Source organism: Liolophura sinensis, chromosome 12 (assembly GCF_032854445.1).
Source record: "Liolophura sinensis isolate JHLJ2023 chromosome 12, CUHK_Ljap_v2, whole genome shotgun sequence".
Classification (NCBI taxonomy): domain Eukaryota; kingdom Metazoa; phylum Mollusca; class Polyplacophora; order Chitonida; family Chitonidae; genus Liolophura; species Liolophura sinensis.
Genome location: NC_088306.1, coordinates 28,101,010 through 28,124,109, shown reverse-complemented (window position 1 = coordinate 28,124,109; position 23,100 = coordinate 28,101,010). Strand labels below are relative to the sequence as shown.

The window sequence follows — 23,100 nt, the reverse complement described above, 5'->3', positions numbered from 1 at the left end:
AAGAATTGTTTATAATAAAACTATTCTTTGTTTTTGTTTCTGAGCAGGTGTGTGATTATCACAAGCATGCCCTTTACAAAGCCAAGAGTGTGATATGCACACCCAAATTCATTTTACCCAGAGTCTTGATTACATCAGAAGCGTGTTATTAGCACACCTAGATTTTATTTCAGGAGAGTAAAGGTGTGGGAGTGGAGAATGCCTCAAATCACAGGGTTAATACAGAAATGAGAAAGGCCTGTTTTTCCCTCCCTATCAGGGTGTAGAGGGATGGGGGAATCAGTGTGTCCTGCTACATGTGTAAAGTACACCTGCATGAAAATCTGAACACAAAAATACATATACATGTGGTGCCTTCTCTCTCATTTTTTTTTTATGTTAAACACACTTGCAGCTGTTATTTTCATTTTTTCAGGTTGCAATTTTTTTTTTGAAAAAAAAAAAACAATTTTGGGGCATGATGTCTGATATATACATACATAAAATATTACTTTTGGTGTTAAATTTTACATTTTTCTTTATTACTTTCATAATCCGGCGAAAGGTGCAGAATAGTCATGGAAAAAATTTTAGATCATTTGTTGTAGTAATCGTATAAATGTTAATGTTAATAAATTTATTTATTCATTTGATTGGTGTTTTATGCCGTACTCAAGAATATTTCACTTATATGACGGCGGCCAGCATTATGGTGGGTGGAAACCGGGCAGAGCTCAGGGGGAAACCCACGACCATCCGCAGGTTGCTGGAATACCTTCCCACTTATGGCCGGAGAGGAAGCCAGCATGAGTTGGACTTGAACCACACTGGTGAGCGGCTTCTGGGTCATTACGCTGCGCTAGCATGCCATACATGTATGAGACATGATAAGCTACAAGACCAGTCAGTTTTACCAGATGCAGAAACTGGAGTGTCTATCTGGTAACCCACTAATCTCTGGCAAGTACAAAAAAATGGTAAGTACATTTTGTCTTATACAGGTGGGCCACCACCAAAACTCCAAAAAAGAAGTAAAAGTAAGATCAAAAATCCATGCATATTTTTATTTTGCTCGATTTTATGTACATCTATGTTATTATTGTATGTAAAGGTACATGTACATGTACACGTATGCTTGGGGCTTAACATCGTACCTAACAATCTGCCTGTGATATGACGATGAGGACTCCTTAGGTGTGTGTACATATACTGCGTCTTCTTGTTGAAGGGAGAGTTCATCAAAGCTCCAACAAAGTCCTTTCGCCACTGAAGTATCATGCCAAAGACACCAGATATGACACCCCACCCAGTCAAATTATACTGACACCGAGCCAACCCCTCCTGTTTCCTTGCCCTAACCTCTCAGTGCCAAGCCTCATGCCAGGCAGCAAGAAGTACCATTTTAAAAGTTTTGGTATGACCAGACCCAGGATTTGATTCCATATCTTGCTCTACCCAGTGGTGCCGTATTGGTAGAAGGCATTAAAACCAAAATCAGTACTGGAATTCAGGTCACAGTTTTTCCTATCGCACACAACACTGAATAACCAATTGTTCCGCACCTCATCAGAATGCAGTGGGCTGATGCACAGTGTGCACGGTATACATGTAACACCCAGTTCTGGTGAAAACAATACTTACCTCGCATAAAACAATCAACCCCAGTAAAAAATACTTCTTGCCAAATGTTCGAACCAGAGCCCAGACAAGACTAGGCTTCCCTCCATTTCTTAACTTGACGATCTCTTTTTCCCATTCACTGCAAGAAATCAAGAAAATCAAAATTCTGTTAGATTTATGGTAAATCTACTTTCACGACAAAACCAGTAACACGTTTATTCCCGCTTTAAATCTACAGGGGGTTATGGCTGCCATTCCAGTTAAGCCACTATTGTTTATGACATGCACTTGAGTATGAAATTGGCGTTCAGATATTAAGTCTAATTCAACATTCATAGAACACTTTAGAACAATTACATTGGTCCTACAGAGAATAAAAGAAAAAAAATTTCACTTACATGAATGTATTTATTTATTTATTTCATTGGTGTTTTACGCCATACTCAAGAATATTTCACTTATACGACGGTGGCCAGCATTATGGTGGGAGGAAACCAGGCAGAGCCCGGGGGGAAACACACGACCATCTGCAGGCTGTTGATGGACCTTCCCACTTATGGCCAGAGAGGAAGTCAGCATGAGCTGGACTTGAACTTGAACGCGGGTAATTATGCTGTGCTAGCGTGCTAACCATCTGAGCCATGGAGGTCCCCCCCCCCCCAACATGTATGTAATATTTCTTAATAAAAATTGGGAATTCCGCATATAGTCTGTTAAAGAGGTCATCATACAACCAATAATCAAATCATTTTGAAATTTAACAACTTAAAAATTACACTCCCAGATGGCCAAGTAGTTATATACAATGGTACCTCAGATTTACATGGATTGATTAAGCGCAAAATCTGAATTAACACGATGGTGTGGTGTCCCTCTTTTTTTTGGATTTTTTTGTACTGATATCAAAACATTACTGGTAAAGGGGGCAAGATTGTTGTCACAAGTAAATGTACACCTCTAGGCATCACTTTGGTCAGATTTGAGAGTATATCAAGTTTTTATCAATGTAAATTATCAACATGATGGATCAAAACTGTGCTCATAAGCTTACCGTATATGGGTAAACAAGGAGACATGCTCAAGCCAAGTTCTCCACATGTGATGCTTTGTCGTTGACTCCAAGCTGTTTATTTTTATTTCTTAAGCGTAAAGTGCAATTGATGAAATTCAATAGTTGCATCCATGGTTAGGTAATCTGGTGGTGCAACAATTCTGCGTATAATGATGAATTCTCCTTGTGCTCAGCACTTTCCATATGGTGTATTAAGTGTACAGTTCATTTATGGAAAAAGCCAAATGGTGGAGAATTTATAATCAGCTCAGAACAAAACTGCGAATTTCTTTGTTTTCTTACACATTGTCATGGCATTATCGATTGAGGTTTGTGCTCTAATAAAAACATTCCATAAAAAAATTCTTGATATACTCTTGTTATGCAGGTCTAACGGAAGCATTTCTTGAAGATAAGAGACTCTCAATTCACGGACAAAGCTATTCACTGAGTAACGCTTGGTGTGGTAAATCCCTTTACACGTGATAATACTCCATTATTTCAATACTTTATTGCGAGACATACAAGAATTTTGGGTTTATAATTGATACTGTTTTATTAAACCGCGTAACTCAATCAACACAAGTAGTCTACCTGAAATTCTAGTGTACACTCTGCGTCATACAAATGTTGTCATTCGCGTTCAAATTTCTACTTACTCCTATCATCACAAATTATCTCCCTTGTCTAGATTTGATTTTCTGCGGATTTGATTATAACATGAATCTTCTGGGGTCAGATAAGCGCATTATTCCAAGGGAGCAGTGTACTTGCCTTGTGTACTAGATTCAGATTCAGTAGGAATCCACAAGAATCTAGTACAAATCCAGCATCACTGAGCCATTGTTCCAATTGAATGAATGATTAGGGCTTAAAGCCACATCAGCAATATCTCTGCCATAATGTGGCCATGTTCCAAATGAATGTTCTAACGCATAATCAGTGAACAAATTTGGGGATAATACATGTATGTTCATCAATTTAATGATCTGAAACAATGTGCATTGTATTATAAGAAAACTGTGCACATAAATGACTATCCTATTCTCTCAACCTTTGTGCATATCTATTAAAGAGCAACTTTCAGTGCAATTTATGCACATTTAAAGTTGATTTTAAATAGGAAGACTACATAGGTTACATTGGTTAATGCACAAAAAGTGTAATTTTATCAGTCTGCACAGTATAATGCCTTCAGAATATGCATGAATAAACAAGATTAAAAAATCTAAAAGTGGAATAAAAATAAAATTGAAAAGTCACTTTTACATATAGTCCAATTTTAATGTTCTACATGATTTCCCTGTTTTTCAAGACTTTCCAATCACATAAATATGTCTTTAACCAAAACAATTGCTGGGGTAGTCCACATTTCCAATAATTTTGATGATTCCTTCAATTTTATTTTCAAATTTTATACCCTCCTCCATGATCGAAAAAACAAAAAATCATTCTGCCCAAAAACAATAATTTAAACTGATGTGGCACACCTGATCTGAGAGTTTTCTTTTCTACATCAAACTGAAGGGCGACAGAATCCATTCAGATTGGCTGATGTGAGAGACCCGCAAGCCAGGCTATGCCTAGTCTAAGCTGAATTTTAGGTATGATACATTTACTCAAGCGTGACCAAGGGCGCCACATTTAACCCAGGAAATCCTATCTCCACTGTCAGCCAATGAGCATCGATTCTGAATCACTTTAACAGTACCTCTCCAGTCTCTGACAGAGCTGCTGGGAAGAATCCTCTGGGACAACATTGTACATGTCGTCTGTGCTTAGGTTTCTCTTGTAGCCTTTGGCGAAAAATGGGTTCAGCCACCTAGATGTAGAGAAAACATAGGAGTCAGAAATAACCAGACTGTCAGGACTATAGTATTGCAGAAGTTACAGGCATCAAGCCATTCCTTAACAAATTGCTTGTTGGGTTTAACACTATAACAAAAAATAGAAAAGAACATTAAATACTTTTTTTAAAATTTCATTAGTTTTTTAAGAGATTTTAATAAACATTAACAGAAAAGCAAAAAAAAAGAAAATTGTTGTCAACATCCAAATATATGCTTCATACCTAGTTTTTTCAGAGGATCACATGAGTTATGCTCAATTATTATGATTTCAGTGGCAGTGATGATGTGTGTTGTCTGAAAAGACGCAGCTCATTTTTCCTGCTCCTAACACCGGAACATGTATTCAAAGTCAGATTTGCTTTCCAATGCACAAGTGCAAATTAAAGTGAAGCTTGCCAAAATTTAATTCACAAATAAACAAAAAAGGTGTGGAAAAGGTCGTGCGATTTCACTGACAATATCCACACACTCAAAACAGCCCACCTTACAATCAAAATTTCAATGATACTTGTACTTTCTACTGATGCTTTGTCGGCACCAATGTTATCTTGCATTTTATGGGTGAGCCAACAAAAAAAAATCTAAAACTGGAATCCAAATAAAACTTTTTTATTTTCTCCCATATTGATATTTTTATGGTTTTCCTATTTTTTAAGGCTTTCTGATTACGTTGATATTTTCAACAGGAAAACTTCCTCAGATAGTCTCATATTTTCAAAAAATTAGTTGATTTTCCACTTCAATTATCACACCCTCCTTCGACATTGAAAAAAAGATTTATTCTGCCCGTAAAATAACAATTTAAACGAGTCAGGGCTTTCATCATTTTTTCCACTTTCCATGAATACTTGAACATGCCTAAGTAAAACCTTCTAATAATACCCCGGCTTCATTTGCATGCACAGCTGGAGTCACATATCAGCAGAGTCAGGGCCATATCTAGAGTCACTTTGGTTCTGGAAAATGTTTGGTCTCCCAAGCTGTTGTCCATCCAAACTAAACAAGCTGTATTGAAACTAACAAATAAATTAAACAAAAATACGAAGGTTTACCAATAAAAAGTTAAGTTTTCATATAAATTTCTTTCATTCACTGACTCTTAGAAAGCATCATCTTTAGTTGCATTTTATGTTTTTAATGTTTTTCTAGATACGGCCCAGAGAGGACAGATGTACTCTTGTTAAAATGTAAACATACATGGGCAGTATTTATCCTAAAAATCCGCCCGACAAAGTGCACCACATAAAGGTCACAAAAATATTACTTTTGGTGCTCAAACTCGAATCCTCCATGTTGTCAATCAGCAGAACATCATCCTGCTTTCCAAACGAACCTCAAAACATGGACGTCAGATTAACCGAATTCTACATGTAAAAATAATGCAAGTACTAGGCATTAACTCAGTCATAGACGAAACATTAGATCAAATACAGTAATTTAATCAGCAAACTTTTCAGTTCATACACCTATCTCTTATTCACAACCATGCACATGTATATGAATGAGAGGAAGTCATTAAACTAGGTTCAGTGTTGAGTTGAAGAGTCCCCATCCCCCCACCCCCAGCACTACAAAGTACATGTAGGTCATTGTATTATATATAACATGTACATGTATATGTAAATCAAGGTCAGACTGTTATTTGAAAACCCTGTTTTCAGCACTTCAACATGGAAGAGGGAAATGAAATCTGGACACCCTGCCCTAACAAAATGGCCTCAAAAAGGGTGTTTGAACACCCTCTTTCACCTTTCCGGCTCACTCTAAGATATGTACATGAACTAAAACCCACAAAATTCCGGTTACTTCTCTGCAGGAGAAAAAAATGTGCCTTACTTAGGATCGGCGTAGAGGTGATTAAGATATGACTCCTAATAGGTTGTACAGTTGTCAACGGCCACACGACGCAATTCATCAGGGGTCAACCCAAAAGGTTGTATGGTTGTCAATAGCCACATGGCTCAATTCAACAGGACTCAACCCAAAAGGTTGTATGGTTGTCAATGGCCACATGACTCAATTCAACAGGACTCAACCCAAAAGGTTGTATGGTTGTCAATGGCCACATGACTCAACCCAATAGGTTTGTTAGTTGTCAATGGCCACACGACTCAACCCAATAGGTTGTATGGATGTCAATGTACACACATCTCAACTCAACAGGTTGTACGGTTGCCAATGGCCACACGACTCAACTCAATAGGACTCAACTTAATAGGTTGTATAGTTAACAATGGTCACACCACTCAACCCAATAGGTTGTACGGTTGTCAATGGCCACATGACTCAACTCAACAGGTTGTACAGTTACCAATGGACACACGACTCAACTCGATATGTTGTATAGTTGCCAACGGCCACGCGACTCAACTCAATAGGTTGTACGCTTGCCAACTGACACACCACTCAACTCAATAGGTTGTATTGTTGCCAACGGACAAATGACTTTAGGATGAACTGCATCACAAAACGGACATACACGTAGTTGTATAAATGTTAGTAGTTTACACTGTACTGAACAATTTGTTGTCAGATGACAACAAGGAGTCACATGGTGTGTGTACATACATGTATACTGTGTGTTCTTGTAGCAGGGCGAGTCTATGCCACCAAATTGCTGACGCCACTGAAGTATCATGCTGAAAACACCAGACATGACACCTCTCCCAGTCACATTATACTGACACTGGGTTAACCATTCCTCCTCCATCCTTGCTCTAGCTAACATCTGTGCTGAGAGCCAAGTAAGGCAGCAGAAATTATCATTTTCATGTTCATAAAATTTATTCACAAAATCACTATGAAAATGATGCTAAAAATGATTTGTTTGCATTACGTTAGATACAAGCTACATTAAACTGTGGAAATTAGTTCTCTACATCTCAGAGTGTTTCAAAATATTGGCTGGAGAGGCGCTTGAAAGGTTGAAGAATTAGAGCAGTTATTTTTTCAGTGAACGTTAAGGTCTATTTTAACAATTTTTATGGAAGGAAAATAACAGATATTGATGAATGTACACTTAAAGGTTAAACTTAACTGAACTATCAGAGTTGTGGACTGAATACATAAAATGTGCGTTAATTGTGAACAGAGTAACAAGTTATTTAGTTCATACAACCAGGCATAAGAATCAATGTACCCGTTTATGACATTGTAGTATGCAAAGTATATGTATCGATTAGAAATGTAGATGCTGCAAAAACCTCCCCTGGTTTTGGCGTCTTCGGTGAAGACAGTAAAGAGTGTCTTCGGTGAAGACAGTAAAGACGTGGTTAAAATCTACAGCTGTCGAAATGACAGGCGATGGGGCATACGGTGACCAAATTTCGTATAGGTACTAAATATCAAAACTGCAGGACTTACCAGAAAAAAAGCTTTGAAACCCAATTCGCTTTTAGCAACGGGTTAGGGTTGTGGTGTCTTATTGTCTCATCCATCGTGGTTCTCTGTAGCTGTCACGTTTCTAGAATGAAGAAATAAATATGAAGAAATCGGGGGCGCTTTGCAACGACTTCGCAACGTGCGCTGCTTGTTTTCATCAGCTGGTGCAATAAAGTGTCACTCGTACTTTTACCTGCTTGTACAAGAATACAGACAATGTACGAGTGCAATTTGGATACATGGATAAAAAAATGTAAACGGTTACCAGCTGCAAATAGTTGGAAAAAAAATCAGAATTCAACCTTCCAAATGCAAATTTAATAGAAACAGTTAGGTCTCTACATTTTTTAAACCTATCTAATCTGTCTGACGTGATTAGGCCTACCGGTAGCATATCGCTGATTGATAGCAGCAGACGCAGGTCAACGCGTACATGTAGGCCTACAACGTTGGCCCTGCGTACATGTGGATCTATATATCCTGCGCGCACATCGGACATACCCGCTATAACGTTGAATTAACGTTGTTCATGATGTGCAACCAAGGTTGATAAAACTTGAATGAGCTTTGTAATCTGTTAACTACAAATTGTCAACAATGATTTTATCATTGTTTTTCTATCAGAGTTATCCATGCAGGCTCTAGCCTATAGACTACATATGTAGACTACAGATGTAGTCTACACGTGCTTATTTATGTATTTAGTGGGACATTTGTTTATTTATTTGATTGGTATTTGACGCCGTGTTCAAGGTTTTTGTTTTCACTGACATGGGGACTATGACTGCGAACAATGTGGGATTTACATAACAGAAAGCAAGTGTGTTAAACATTAGCTATTCCGTGTTCAGGAATAAAAATTATAAGCTAATCTGTGTACATATAGGCCTACGTGGGTGGAGGAAACACTAATTCTACTCATCTTACCATGCAGGTAAAGACATATATTGTGAACAAACAAACATTTTCACATAAAACGGCAGACGAAACAGCCATAGCTGGATTCGAACACGCGACCAGCTCCATGATAGACCTGCAATTACAAGATGCCTCACTAAATTGATTGTACAAGACAAAGAATTTAACAATAACATGCATGCCCTTTTCATGATTACGACATGGAACTATTATAGTATAATTGTTCCGACAATGTCAGTCGACAATCCCCACTCATCGAGACTTTTATTACGGACAATATATACGTGCAAACAAACAGTTCCATATTATTTTCGTATTTAAAAAATCTGGCATTAATTATAGCCTTTTATGTAAGGATATCTTCATATAAGGATTATGTAGGCCTAGGTACTCAACAGGTAGCCTATGCTATATATATATATATATATACCATCTGATGAATGATATTCGACTTCCGGGGAAATATCGCGAGAGCTCATGGGATTGTGCGACTAGTTATAACAGACTGCGGGAGAGTACGTGGCTTTATACTGTGTTTACATGGACAACATGCAGTTTTTTTGTTTTGTCTTTTTTTTCATCTGTTTTTTTTTTTTTGAGATTTATCTACCAACTGATTCCAATGTAAAAATGAAAATCAGTGGACACATAGGCCTATATGCGTCATCAGGAAAACGGGTGAGGTATCTTCCGATATCAGTTCATATCTATATGTAGCGAAAACACAGTTGGTAAGTCGTAATGCAAGTCACCTTATATTTGTCGCATCAGTCATGTATAAAGCAAAATCACGCTTTAGAGCGAGATTTGTAGGTTATCGGGTAAACTCACTTGTCAGTTCTAGCATTTTGAATTACATTTACGCTGAGCAGCGGGATTTCGCATCACATGAACTATATCCCTTAGATTTCGTCAAACGGTACATCGAAAAACATGACAGATAGACCTTCCACAATCGCAAAATCAAGTGAGTTTTCTCACGAGATTTATCTCATGTGGTGCTCGTGCATGGTCTTGATTCGTAATCTGAAAATGTCTCAGCTTTCCCCATAAACACACTTTTCCTTTCGTTTTCAATTAATAGAGTAACATGTATATACATCTATAATCTCCCCATCTCCCCAAACCCATCCTTAATGGAGACTGTCTGGGCAACGATCCGACTGCATACATGCTCATAAAAGCCATGTGTGTGTGTGTGTATGTGTGTGTGTGTGTGTGTGTGTGTGTGTGTATATATATATATATATATATATATATATATATATATATATATATATATATATATATATATATATATTACGGCTTTACGTAAATTAAAAACAGTTAATGTATACGATCATAAACAAAGAAACATATATGTTTACACGATATTGCAGTCAATATAATCGCAACTGCATGGGTTACTCACCTATACCAGAAAGAACGACGCACACATCTCCATATACATTTGTAACTGAACTCAGAACAAATGAAGACAACATGTGCCTTAAAATCACGTGATCGATTTAGTCTGCTTAACTCCCTTGTACAAGTGCAGGGCGACTCTTGTGATTTAAAAAATATGTTCGGTTAATACAGATCCGGGTGCCTTAATACTCAGAAGCCTGGCCGACTTTTATTAAATGGTAAACTGTACAAAAGCATGCTCTTTTCAGTTTCACCTAAAATTAGCGAAGTACTTATTTGGCGGCATCACGATAAAGATCCGTCAGCTGTCAAGAGTGCATCTGTTTTCACTTACACAGGATTTTGTTCGTTTGTGTAAGTTGATTACCGGTGTAGAGATGTACATACACACACTTCAAAGAGCTGCCGAAACAATGGACACTGGTAACACTGAGATTACCAATTAAGGCAATGATGAAATCCGTCCGGAATACGAATCAAGTAATACTGTTATTCGGGCTGAGTATGTAGACATCGTATAGAAAATAATTTTATACAGGCGTATATATATACAGAAGCCAGGGCTGTAATTTCAACAGTGAACAACAGGGCTGTAATTTCTTTTTTTTTTTTTTTTTTTTTTTTGATTTGTGTTTTACGCCGATCTCAAGAATATTTCACTTATACGACGGCGGCCAGCATTATCCGCGCAAATGCACCATAGAGTGGTGAGGCTAAGTGTAAACAATCCTACGTGCGTCGCAAAGGCTCCAAAGTCCAGGCTTGTCTAGTGGTGGCAGTGATATAAAGCGAGCGTAAGCTGCAGATGAGCTGTGAGGAGTATACGTGTTTGGTTGAGATATGTTCAAAAGTGTATTAGCAATTAAGTATGGAGTAAAGTATTATTATAACTTTGTATCAGGTCAAGATAAGTATTAAGATTTAATCCTGGCTTAATTTTCTATACACTATAGAACAACTGGCCCTACAGGTGACAACAATGGATTGACGGCGATTGTTGGCCGTTTTCATCGTCTCACGGTATCGCTGAAGCCAACTCAATTCGCCTCTCGCCATGATGGCGTGGATACATGTATGTATCTGCATACGTCATACATGGGGAAAATTCCTCAGAAACTAGAAATGCCAAAATTCATGAATGGCTGAGTAGCTGGGTTCCATTCACTTATAAAACTAACGACCATAGTGTAGGCAACAATGAAATAAAGATACAAATCAAATGTACAGTACTCTGTACACACCGTTATTATATCAATGGATTCATTGCCTATCGCATATACCGGTAGCTATATATTGCATGATTATAATCTTGAATTATGGCTAAGTGCGCCTTTATCGTGTTAGACACAGCTGAATAAAAGAAGACATGGAGTGATAAAAACAGTATGTACAGATTTCAGAACTAGTTAACGAATCGCTTGTATAAATGATAAATTGTCTGACTAGACGAGCTTTAAGTATTTTGCATGGAAGTCTTGTAATCCTTTACTCAAGTTGGAATGACAATTCCTTTGAACAGAACATGCAGTTTATAAATGAATATGTTAGTTCTGCTTAGCTTTCTATCTACGATATTAAATTTACGTCTAATGTCTTCGCAAAATTTACTTGCTTTATGCATATGTACTTGTATACAGTTTCAAAATATACAACTGAGCCGATCGCAGTATAAACAAGGCTTAGTGACAAAAGAGCAAAGGGAATTAAAAAACGTTGATGGCAGAAAGAAAAGCAACAAAAGAATTGAAAGTTTCATATAGAGCTAAACAAAGAAAAACAGAAGAGCGGGACTGTTTTGGCTTAATTTACATGTATATATATGATCCAGGTGTTTATATTTTGATAGCTGCATTGTATATGTATATCCAGGTGAAAGTGTCAGTCAGCATACATCAGGATGACAGTTTTATTAAGGTCTAGGCGTGTTGAGCATTCTAAAAGGGGAGAGGCCGGGGCCCATAAAACTATCAGCTTTATTCTACCTGGTCTTTGTAATCTCCAGGAACGATGTGTAAATCGTAAATCGATGTTTTTTTGCGTACTAAATAAAACACATGTTAATTTTTGGCCAATGCGATCGTTGTGAGTTCAACCCTAGCTCTTGCTGGCTTCCTCTAGCAACCTGCCGATGGTCGTGGGTTTCCAACATTTCGTGCAGCCAACACTTATATAATTTCACAGAGCAAACCGTAAGTTAGTTAGATTGACATGTTTTTAATAAAGTGGAATAATGTACCCTCAAAAAGTAATCTGTTAAATTTAACAGAAAGTTTCTTGTATGAAAGATGCTAGGAAGTATTTTGTTATTCCAGCAGTTTATTCTGTTAAACATAGCACACCTGTCATATCACAACTCAAAATAAAACATTCAACATTCGAAGCGGTAGATCCATGCAGTGTCAATCCTGGGTTGGGTCACACCTATAAGACCTAAAAAAAGAGGAAGAATTTTCCTCGCTTGGCGTTCAGCATTAAGGGAAAAGTGCAACGACTGGTTGACTCATATCAGTATAATGGCTCCGGCGGGGCTGCTTGCTTGCCTTCGGTCAGGCGTCTCAGTGAAGCAGCACTAGAGAAAAGAGCAATGGAAATCTGTCCTGCAGCAAGGCACATTACATGCACTTTAAGGACTCTTCGTTGACATATGACTGAAAAATTGTTCAGTACGACGTTAAACCCGAGGCACTCACTCACTCATCATAAATATTATATTAGGCTAGCAGGATATATATATATTTATTGCGACACATTGTTATGTTATAATAACATAATATAGAATTCTATATTCCATCACTCGGACAACACATTTTCGGTTAAAATTAACAGATTACTTTTTCAGTGTGTGTTTTGGGCAGATTAATATATTATTATTTGCAACAAGTCACAATTTAAATGCCCTTTATTTGTTTCTGCATTATCAACAAGAATTAAGGATGCAAACTAATTCTCAGAAAGAAAGTGGTCTGAGACTCATAATATCCGGTTCTCTCCTAATGCGACGTGTGTCTCGGTTTTAAAAGACGTTGAGCGAATTTAAAGTATTCGTTTTATTTCCTTTCTACGCGGTTTTACGCCGTATACTCGAGGTCTCCTTGCACGACGGTGACCAGGTTTATTGGTAAAGGAAACCAATATAAATTTTAAAAGATACCAGAAGTTTTACTGAACTGTGCCGTTATTGTCATTCTGATCCGTCCTGACAAATGGAACAAACCAGAAATTTTCACTCATTATGCAGCTTCCAAATTTTCTGCAACGTTAAAATGAACGTCACGTTGTCACGTTGTAACGTTGTAACGTTGTAACGTTGTAACGTTGTCACGTTGTTACGTTGTTACGTTGTTACATTGGATTGGATGTAAACCAATGGACATCATAATGATAGCCACTATATGGAACATCTATAATTTCGAAAGGAGTATGTAATTGTGCATGCACAGCGTTTTCTGACCTGGGGGTGGAATTAGCGGGGGAAAGGATTAGTGGGTAGCAGTGGGATTGTGTATGGGGGTGGATGCAGTGGTTAGGATCTGGCATAGAATGTGATACGTTCTTGAACAGGAGCAGCTTTATGTCAACTCCATCGCTTCTCAAACTCTGTACGAAACAATGTCTGCACTGTGTAATAGATAAGGGTAATTATCCCCACGGCCGTTACTGGGAATGGATCGGTGGTTAGTACTTGTACGGCATGTGTGGTGAAGGTGCATGGGAAGGGGATTCGTAAAGGAAGGATGTTGCTGATACATGTAAGCCCATTCCCTTGTCGGGGGGGGGGGGGGGGAGAGGAAGGGTGTCTGATTATAACCCGAACGCTTTGAATAAAAAAAGAAACTTTCAGCCTCTTGTAGACCTGTTGCGGCAAATGGCACCATTAGATTTTCAAAATCAGTTATTTAATATGCATCTATATATATATCAACCCCCCCCCCCCAAAATATCAGGAAAAGAAGACAGGGATTACACCAGATATCATATAGGTTTTAATGAAACACAGTCCAGCTCACTCACAGTCGTGAATCTGTTGAGTAAGTAGCTGATACAGTAGCTGTAGTTTGCCAATTCACTCATGCAATCAAAAACACTTCACTATGATGTTTTACAAAAACAAATGTTGTTTTGTCTGTAACATTAGCTTCTGATTCCTTTGATAAAATCGGACATTTACTTAAACTCCAGTTGTGCCCTATGTGAGTATTGATTAATGATACTAAAATCTGTCTTGGCCACGTTCAGCATTTTGTTATGAGTAATCCAAACTATAATTGATAGAATGTACATATATGTATACCTGTTCTGAAAGTAAACAGAGTGCTGATTTCAGTACTTTCAAAATTTATCTTATTTCTATATTAGTGAAAATAAAGAAAAAGCTCCTAAAAAAATTCAGAGCTGCCGGAGGAGTTTCATGCCTGACATTATTCGCCATTTTTAATTCGATTGAAAATTAATTTTTATCGAGAATTGTTCCGCCTGTCATTAAGGTAGTCACTCTAAGCTAGGAATTTAAGATAATAAAGTAACTCCCCTGCCGCCCAGGTTTGTCAAACTCGCGCCGACTGACATATAGGACTATAGGGGTATTTTGTGAAGGCTGTTATTTATTTAAACATCGAACTTAAGGGACAAAGGTAACCGTGTCATAGAGGGGAAAATGTTTGTCGTGATCAACTAAATAAATAGGTTATATACCGGTGACGAGCTGTAGGCCATACATAGGGCTATGTTATGTACTTGTTACATGCAAGTACTTCCCAGCGAAGTGTCTAAATTCCACCTGGAAAAACAGGCATACTGTATATGCGATGTATTAGAGGATTTCTAATATTTATAACTTTACATCAGAAACATCAAACCTGTAGAGCTAAAATTTTAGTTTGAAGTGAGGAAAAGCAAAATATTTCAAGAAAATAAATCTCATAATAAGATAATCTACAAACGCCGGTTGAAGGCAAACTATTTATTCATTTATTTACTGAAAGGAAATGCTTGTGGTAATTTAGATAACAAAAGTTGTGTAAAGGATGTAATGGCGCGCGAATTTTCACACCCTGGTGAGTGTTACATGTGCTATCCCCCCACCCCCCGCCCCCCAACTACATGTCCCTCTCCCCACACGCGTCATATACGCTATATGCCAAAGACATGTAATATTGTATGTACAGAGGTATGTGTAAACTGTGCTCATAATTGTTAATTACCATTAGCAATTTCAGAGTTTCCCTATAGTGCATATAGCCGATGGGTCGGAACTTGGTGTTTATGTACAAGCTGCTCGGTATAACGCTACCAGCAGAAATAGTACCAAAACTAGCTCCTGGCATCGCATGTATATGTGTATGCTGGCCCAGAAAGACTGTCGCTCCACTGCACCGTTTTTACTAACTCGACCAAGCACAAAGCAAACGTTATTTGCAATAATAAACTATGCCGTCTGTATGCGTGTGTCAACTGCAACTGACTATAATCCACAAAGGGGCTGTAGGCCTACAGGTAAAACTTTTGCAGAGTCTCAAAAAAGCCGAGAAAGCTTCTAAAGTTCTCTTCCATAATTAATGTGACTTTGAATGTCACAATAATTATTTTTAAAGTATTCTAGTTACTTCAAATATTTTATTTTTGGTTAACGTCGTACTCGATTTTCCCCTTAGCCATGTACATATGCATACATCGATGGCTATAAACTTTGCCTGATGCTTTCTGTGGAGTCTTTCTAATGCTTTCCTATCTAAAGCCAAGTAACTTTAAGGGTTTTAAATATTAAATAAATTCTCAAGTTGTAATTAAGAAAGAACCCCGAAGTATGAACCTAATTACTAAATGTTCTTGAGCGTCCAAACGACTCCTTATGTCATGTCATCTTTTGTTATACATGTACGTTACATAACGACGTAAAGCTATACTTTGATCTGAAATAATGGACCGAAGTAAGCATACATTCAGAAACTTCAGCCAGGGAGGATCAGCGATACTGATCGGAAGGAGTAAGTGTGAGAGGACGGGGAGGTGTGGGAGTGTTAGGAGGGTTATTGGGGGGGGGGGGGGGCGTATACAGTGAGCCCCAAATGGTTGTTCTTGAACAGAAGCCGTATTGTATATAAGACATTGTCAGCACTGTATAGGGCCAATTACCTTGTCGTCTTTATACAGACACGTGATAAACCTGTAAGAAGTAAATGGTGAAGATTTGGGGTGGGGCTATCCTGAGGTGAAGATTCCTGACGACCCAAGGGAAAGGTGTTGGGGTTAAGTCGATAACTCGAACGCTGTAAATGAGGAAAGGAACCTTCAGTCTCTTAATACATATGCTTGTGTGCCCGGTGTGCAAAAAATCAATCAATATATGCAAACACATTAATCAGTATACATGCAGATATGTAAGTAAATAAATATACATTTTTATCAGTATTCTATGGGTTTAGCAAGGGATACAAAAGATTTGATATTTATTGTAAAGAGACAGAATGTTACAGGAAACATGTCCTTTGACTTCTCGCTCAATATAAGCGTCACTGACACCATGTATTTCCGTATCCCATCACTGAATAACTTTGTAATTAATATATTCATGTCAGTGAATAAGTCAAGTCAGCACCTTACACCAATTCATTCTCTCTGAAATGGCTTTCGGAATTAATTACAAACACGTGCCTTTCTAGCATTTATTTATGATTCATAATTGTATTTGGAATTCTGTCATGTCCATTAACGTGCGATCCATGCCGAGTTTGCGCGTAAGGAAACGTTAACAGGACAGTGCGCTGGCGAACGATTGGGTTATATGTATATACATGTATGTCAGTGCAGATTTAAATGGGTTCCAACTGTGCCGATTGATATGTATACAGGTAATTATGAAGACTTATTTACTTAATGTTAAACTTCCGATTGAGAGTTGATGCTGTTTATTTAGTACGCATTAGCTTGCCATACAAACTTTAGACAAAGATTCAGCTCATGTTTATTACAGATATCCTGTATTTTGTCCTTCCAGCCCGGTTTCGGCTGAATCCTCTGCAGCTTCTAGTTAGGGGATTTTTTCTGGTACTTGGCGCAGGGCGGTGGCTTCGTCCGGGCCCTGTCCGGTTTCCTACACCAATAAACCTGGCCGGGCAAATAAAATAGTCCTGAACATCAAGATTTTGATTTAGTTATTTGATTGGTATTTAACTCCGCACTCAAGAGCATTTCGTTTATATACGACGGGGGCTAGCGTGGTGGGAGGAAACCGGCCAGAGGCCGGGCACAACCATCCGCAGTCTGCTGGCAGGCCTTCCCGCATACAGCCGGAGAGGAATTCAGCATGAACATTGGTGAGAGCCTTAATTAGTCATTGCGCCGCGTCGGCACGCTAATAACATCGGCCCCAACGGTCCCAAAGATTCATTTGTTAACTCCCACATATAAATGTACCGATGAAAAGTTACGACTAATGCTTGATACATATGTTCTTTCCAGTGCTTTTGAGTATGGCGTTAAATAAATAAATAAACAAATAAAAACATGCATAAACAACTAAGGACATGTATATATATATACTTGATGTATATAACTGACCCTGTCGATGTTTAGGAGGATTTCCAATATACCGCTATGTAAAAAGATACATCAAAAACAAAAACCTTCAAATCTAAACTTTTCTACTAAAAGTGGCAAAAAAGTCCAAAGAAAACGGATTTCATAAGATTGAAAAATGGAATTCCGATGATCCACGAACGCCGAGGGAAAGCAAATGTATTAGCGGCATGCAGATTAGATAATATAAGGTTATATGTAGGACAAATGCTAAATTTTCGAGTGTTCACCTATATGTAATCCTCCGGCTTAATTGGTAACTGGCATTAGCACTTTTTGAGACTTACCCCTGCACACAGCCGTTGGGTACTACTGAGTTTTTATATAAGTGTAAATGATACCGAAAAAATGTTACATTTGACGGACGTTAGTGTATACGCTTCATACAGACACTGTTGTGCCTATATGAAGTGTACGGCGATCGCTCCATGGATCACCCGTTTTCACCTGACGCCAGGAGGCCATGGAGCAGTGACCATTCTCTACAATCATATAAGATAGTCCTACATCTTAGTGTAATCCGAGGGACTTTGTGGCCTAGTGGTTTACCATCTCATTAGCTTCCCACCAATACAGTTGCTGTGAGTTGTGCGTGGGAAGGTCTGGTAGAAGTTTCATGTGTACACGCGGACCTCTGTCCGGTTTCCTCCCACCATTATACTGAATAATGGACGCCGTCGTATAAGTGAAATATTCTTGAATTCGGCATAAAACTAAAAACAAAGTTAATACATAGTACAATCTGGTTTATTTGCGTTTCTCCATGAAACTTTTTTACGCTACTGTCTCTCCTTCAAGAGTGACCGTCACACAACGCTCTAACGGCGTAAACATCAGTCAAATACATAAATGACATAAATCAGCATGAATATATATATATATATATTGATCGTTCAACACGGGTCAAATATATACATTTATATAATGATTACTATTTTTTAAAATTAACTCTCAGTACTTATATTCTATGTGTAAAAGAACAATGTCCCTGCATATTAGGGATTTCTGACATCGTCAGGGTTACACATGTTTTTTCTCCAAACGACAGGATTGATACCGGAACACTAGACTATCTAACAGCCTGCAATCTCGTTCTAGAGCGTGATGTTGATTTACACGAGTTTCACTTCAACAAAATTAAATTACACACTCATAGTTATGGCTCTGTAACCAATCACATAAAAGTTAGAGTTTTAATTGAAATATTCAATACAACTGTCTTTAAACAAGCTCGAAGATTGCCTTGGCATCCCGCAGAAAGTGCCTATAGTCTATAGCATCAAAGCCTCTTGATAAGTCATTGGCCAGTGCTATTATATAAGGAGTCGAGCATTTGACCAACCACAAGCGACAGATAAACACAGAGAGCTACATGTAATTTCAGCGCTATTGTCAAACATACGTATATCCTTTCCGGTTAATAATAGTTTCTTGCTGTAGTGATCATTATAATTATACATGGCCACAGTGGTCACCACATTGTATATAAGCACTTATACCAGAATGTATATTTGCATTAGAAACAAGTATCCTTTGCTAAAGTAGTTGCCCGAGTTCGGATGAAGATAATCCTAATTGTTTATTAGAGATAATCCTCCCAAATACACAAACAGGCTACTCGCAGTAAAGCTTGTTTTGGCCAAAGATTGAAGAATTAAAATCTAATATTAAGTGCTCCAATTTCTTACACCCATCTTGAATACAATGGAAACATTCTTGAGAACTAATCAAAGGATCGCATGAATGAATTAAAAAAGAGTTTGTTTTATTACAAGATATATTAGGTGTGATTCAAACTTCCCCGAATGAATCGTAATAAACGAACCCATCGTATAAGTATATACGGCACAAAACACTGTAGCTAAATTAACTTATATGTAATGATACATACCCGTGTAATATCAGTTTGGATTTCCTTGATGCCCAAATGAGAGCTGGCCGTTCATATCTGAACAAATGCTACATTTTTTCTAAATGCTTTCTTATGCAAGTTGTAGAAAACTTGCGTATTAATCCATGCTGTAGATAAATCTGATGCTTTACGTATCTGTGACAAATAGCACTGAAGCTGATTATACGGGATGACAACCTGAAGATGAAATCTTGAGAAAAAGCCAACATGTTAAATTTGTTCAGGCTTAAAACAAAGATGACGATTCCTTAAAAAAATGTTACTGTAAATAGCTGAATCTTTACCGATGCAAACAAATTTTTAAACAGGGATACAAAATACAAAACAGGTTGCAAAATACAAAACAGGGATACAAAATACAAAACAGGGATACAAAATAACCACACTCGTCTGCCATGTATTCGTGTATATGGGTTATATACATGGGTTTGTAACTCATGTCCCATAGAACACTTCTGGTTTCCGATGTTTTGTTATTTCTTTCGCTTATAGGATAAGTATGACGGTTAATGTGTGCAGTCACCTCTCAGGTATTATTAACTTACCTGACGATGTATATAAGCTGTATATGAAGACGACATTTAAATCTCCTGGAAAAATCTCCTGTGGGTGACTTAATTAAAGTCGAAATATTTAAATCATCAAAATAAATTTCTTCGGAGCTTATTGAGATTAAGCCTGCGAATCCAAATAAAAATTAATAACCGTCTTGTCTTTACTTATATAGTTTTTTTTTTGTATTTTACATTAAGTCAACAGCCCCACCCTCACTAATCAATAACCCACAATAAAATGTTAACATTTCTCCCTCTCCCCAGCAAAGGATCCCCCCACCCATTTCATCCTTCTTTCTCCGGAAACTATAACAATGGCGTCCTCAGGCGACATTTTAATGACCGCTGCTGAAACAAGGGACACCGTGTTCTGTTGTACATCACCCGCCAAAGAGGAATTAGTCAAAAACCGTGTCGAATTACTGCCACTTCATCAGGTATATATACCCCAGAAAACAGTCCAGTGGAAATCAATGTACATGTACGTACAACAGTTGACAGAGTGCAGCGTGGATTACTACAGTGTTTGGCTGTACCAAAAATCTGAATTGTCAAACGGCAATTGCGTGTATAATACGTCTTCCTCGTTAACTGAAGTTGAAATTTCAGGCTGTGTTTTCAAGGATCGTTTGCTTTTTATTTAGAATTATTAATCCGAGAACTGCTGTACTCTGACATTTGTGCATCGTGTCCCGGAACTAGATAAAGACGTATCGCCATCACTTACCGAAATGGAGGATAAGAGTGAAAATACGCCTCAACAGGCCATGAAAGAAAGTTCAAACAAGTCATCGGACTTATTTTCTGACAAAAGCGAAGACTCTGTCTCCAGAAGAAATGTTAAAAAATATAATCAGAGGAATTTGAACGGAAAGCGGACGGCAGAGAACGGGGATTCCGGAGACGAAACTGGCGCGCGGTTTCACATTGTTGATGAACCAATCGGACCAGACGACACAAACGATGAAGAGGAAACCCCCGAAGAAGAAGAAAAACGCCTGAGATCAAATTATCAGGAGCGACTGAGAATGAATCGCTTTAACGCCGCCTTGAATAGTCTGAGACGTTGCATACCGGACCAGTTTCGTCTGGGATCTCGTCGTCTTTCTAAGATTAGGACGCTGAGGCTGGCCATCAGCTACATTGCTGCGCTAACAGACCTTTTGGAAAAAGATCCACCGGTGGGATCCAAGACAAGGCAGGAATACGTTTCAGCAAGACCAGCGCCATATAATTATGGACAAGGCGCGTATGGTGGGATTTTCCCTACCAGCGATCAGTCGGCGTTCGACAACTTTGCTGAAACTCCTTCTCGCTTGAGTCTACGAGACATGGCGGAAAGGGGTTTATCTTTGCCCACCAATATGTACAGCACGATGGCTGCTGCGACCCCATATCGACCCTCAGCATGGACCGGTCCATCATCTGTGGGGACCCCGAGCGGTGAATCCAGTGAAGATTCCTTCTGTTCCGACAACCGTCTTCTAGGGGATTCCCCGGACGCTTTTGCTGCGTCAGCATATCTTAGGGGCAATTCACAACATCAGTCTGTACCCACGGCTGCTTACTTTGGTGGGGAATCCCCCGATATCTTTTCGGCCGCATCAACATTCCTGAGAAGTCACTTTGCCTCCGGCTATTCGTCACCTTACGGGAATTCTGCCACTGACAGCGACTACAACTTCTCAGCTTATTCCATTCACGGTGAGAACCAACAATCCAAATTCCGACCTGCGACGAACTTTGATTACTCTGGCAATGATGGCCAGTCTAAAAGTTTCAAACAGTGTGACAATGGCGGCCTCTCGATGCATTCTCTTGACTGAACCAAAATTAGTTCAATGCAGGAGCTGGATTCGAACCTTGCCGATTAAAGAATGACTTCCAGACAATGCCTCTAACAAGATCATCTCTTAGAGGGCATTTTGAGTACTATAGAATAGGTTGTGTCTGTGTAAGTACATTTACGTTAGTTTATTGGAAGTGAGAGCTACGTACCTTATATGAAAGGATCGATATGCTTAGCCAGTTACAGATGTAACTCGCAGGAGCTTCTAAAAATTGTTGGTTGCCAGGAGTCCATGATTTTTTATTGATAATCTTTTCAAAACAAACTTGCTTATACTATGCGCCCTATTTTTCTAAAAGAAATGCAGAAAGAAATGGATTTCTTATTATCGAAATACCCACAAACATACTCAAAAAATGTCATCTGAACTTCTAAAGTTAAGGGATGGGGTAGCAATTGACTGTAGGGGTTGGGGCGCCTGGATTAATTCTGGAATAACCCATTATCAGCCTGATGTTTGTTTAAATATATCACTGAGTTATTTCAATACTCTCCAACAGTTTAATTACACGAAACCAAGAAATAATATTGTTGTCTTTACCCCACTGTTTACGAGTATAAATACTTACATTCCATTCTATATAATTGTTTTTAACGTTTAACACGACTTGGTAATGAATAGAATATTTATACATCTGTATTTCCATCATTTTTTTTTATCTTTTCTGGATTTGTATATCAGTGAATGTAAATAATGTAAATAAACATCTTGTCAATGAACTCTATGATTGGCTTTTTGATTTTTGCATGATTTGTCGTTATTGATAAATGCTTTAGCCAGTTCCTTTATGATAATATGGATTTTAACTCACAGAACCCTAACACTTATTAAGTGGTGGTAGAACAAATCTCTGATTAATGAGGTGGTGCCTTCGAAACCGGCTCTCGCTGGTTTAGACTTTTTAGACACTGAGCTGGCGAGGCTCGATGGCTCCCTGATTATCCACCTATGAAAGCTTCCGGGCGCTGGCAAGTTTGTGCCCTACGGGTTTCAGTTCAAC

General features: G+C 38.3%; 1 protein-coding gene across 1 annotated transcript in view; it reads right to left on the bottom strand.

Annotated features, from left to right (window-relative positions):
- Window positions 1–10,320, bottom strand: part of LOC135479856 (ATP-binding cassette sub-family C member 4-like) — a gene marked incomplete at its 3' end in the record, with an annotated part of 70,639 nt that extends 60,319 nt beyond the window's left edge. The window contains exons 1-4 of the mRNA XM_064759760.1: window positions 10,211–10,320; window positions 7,864–7,963; window positions 4,362–4,472; window positions 1,621–1,738 (exon numbers count right to left, since the gene is read on the bottom strand). Coding sequence (XP_064615830.1) covers window positions 1,621–1,738; window positions 4,362–4,472; window positions 7,864–7,937 — 303 coding nt within the window. The remainder of the gene's footprint in view (window positions 1–1,620; window positions 1,739–4,361; window positions 4,473–7,863; window positions 7,964–10,210) is intronic.
- Between the last annotated feature and the right edge of the window lie 12,780 nt (window positions 10,321–23,100).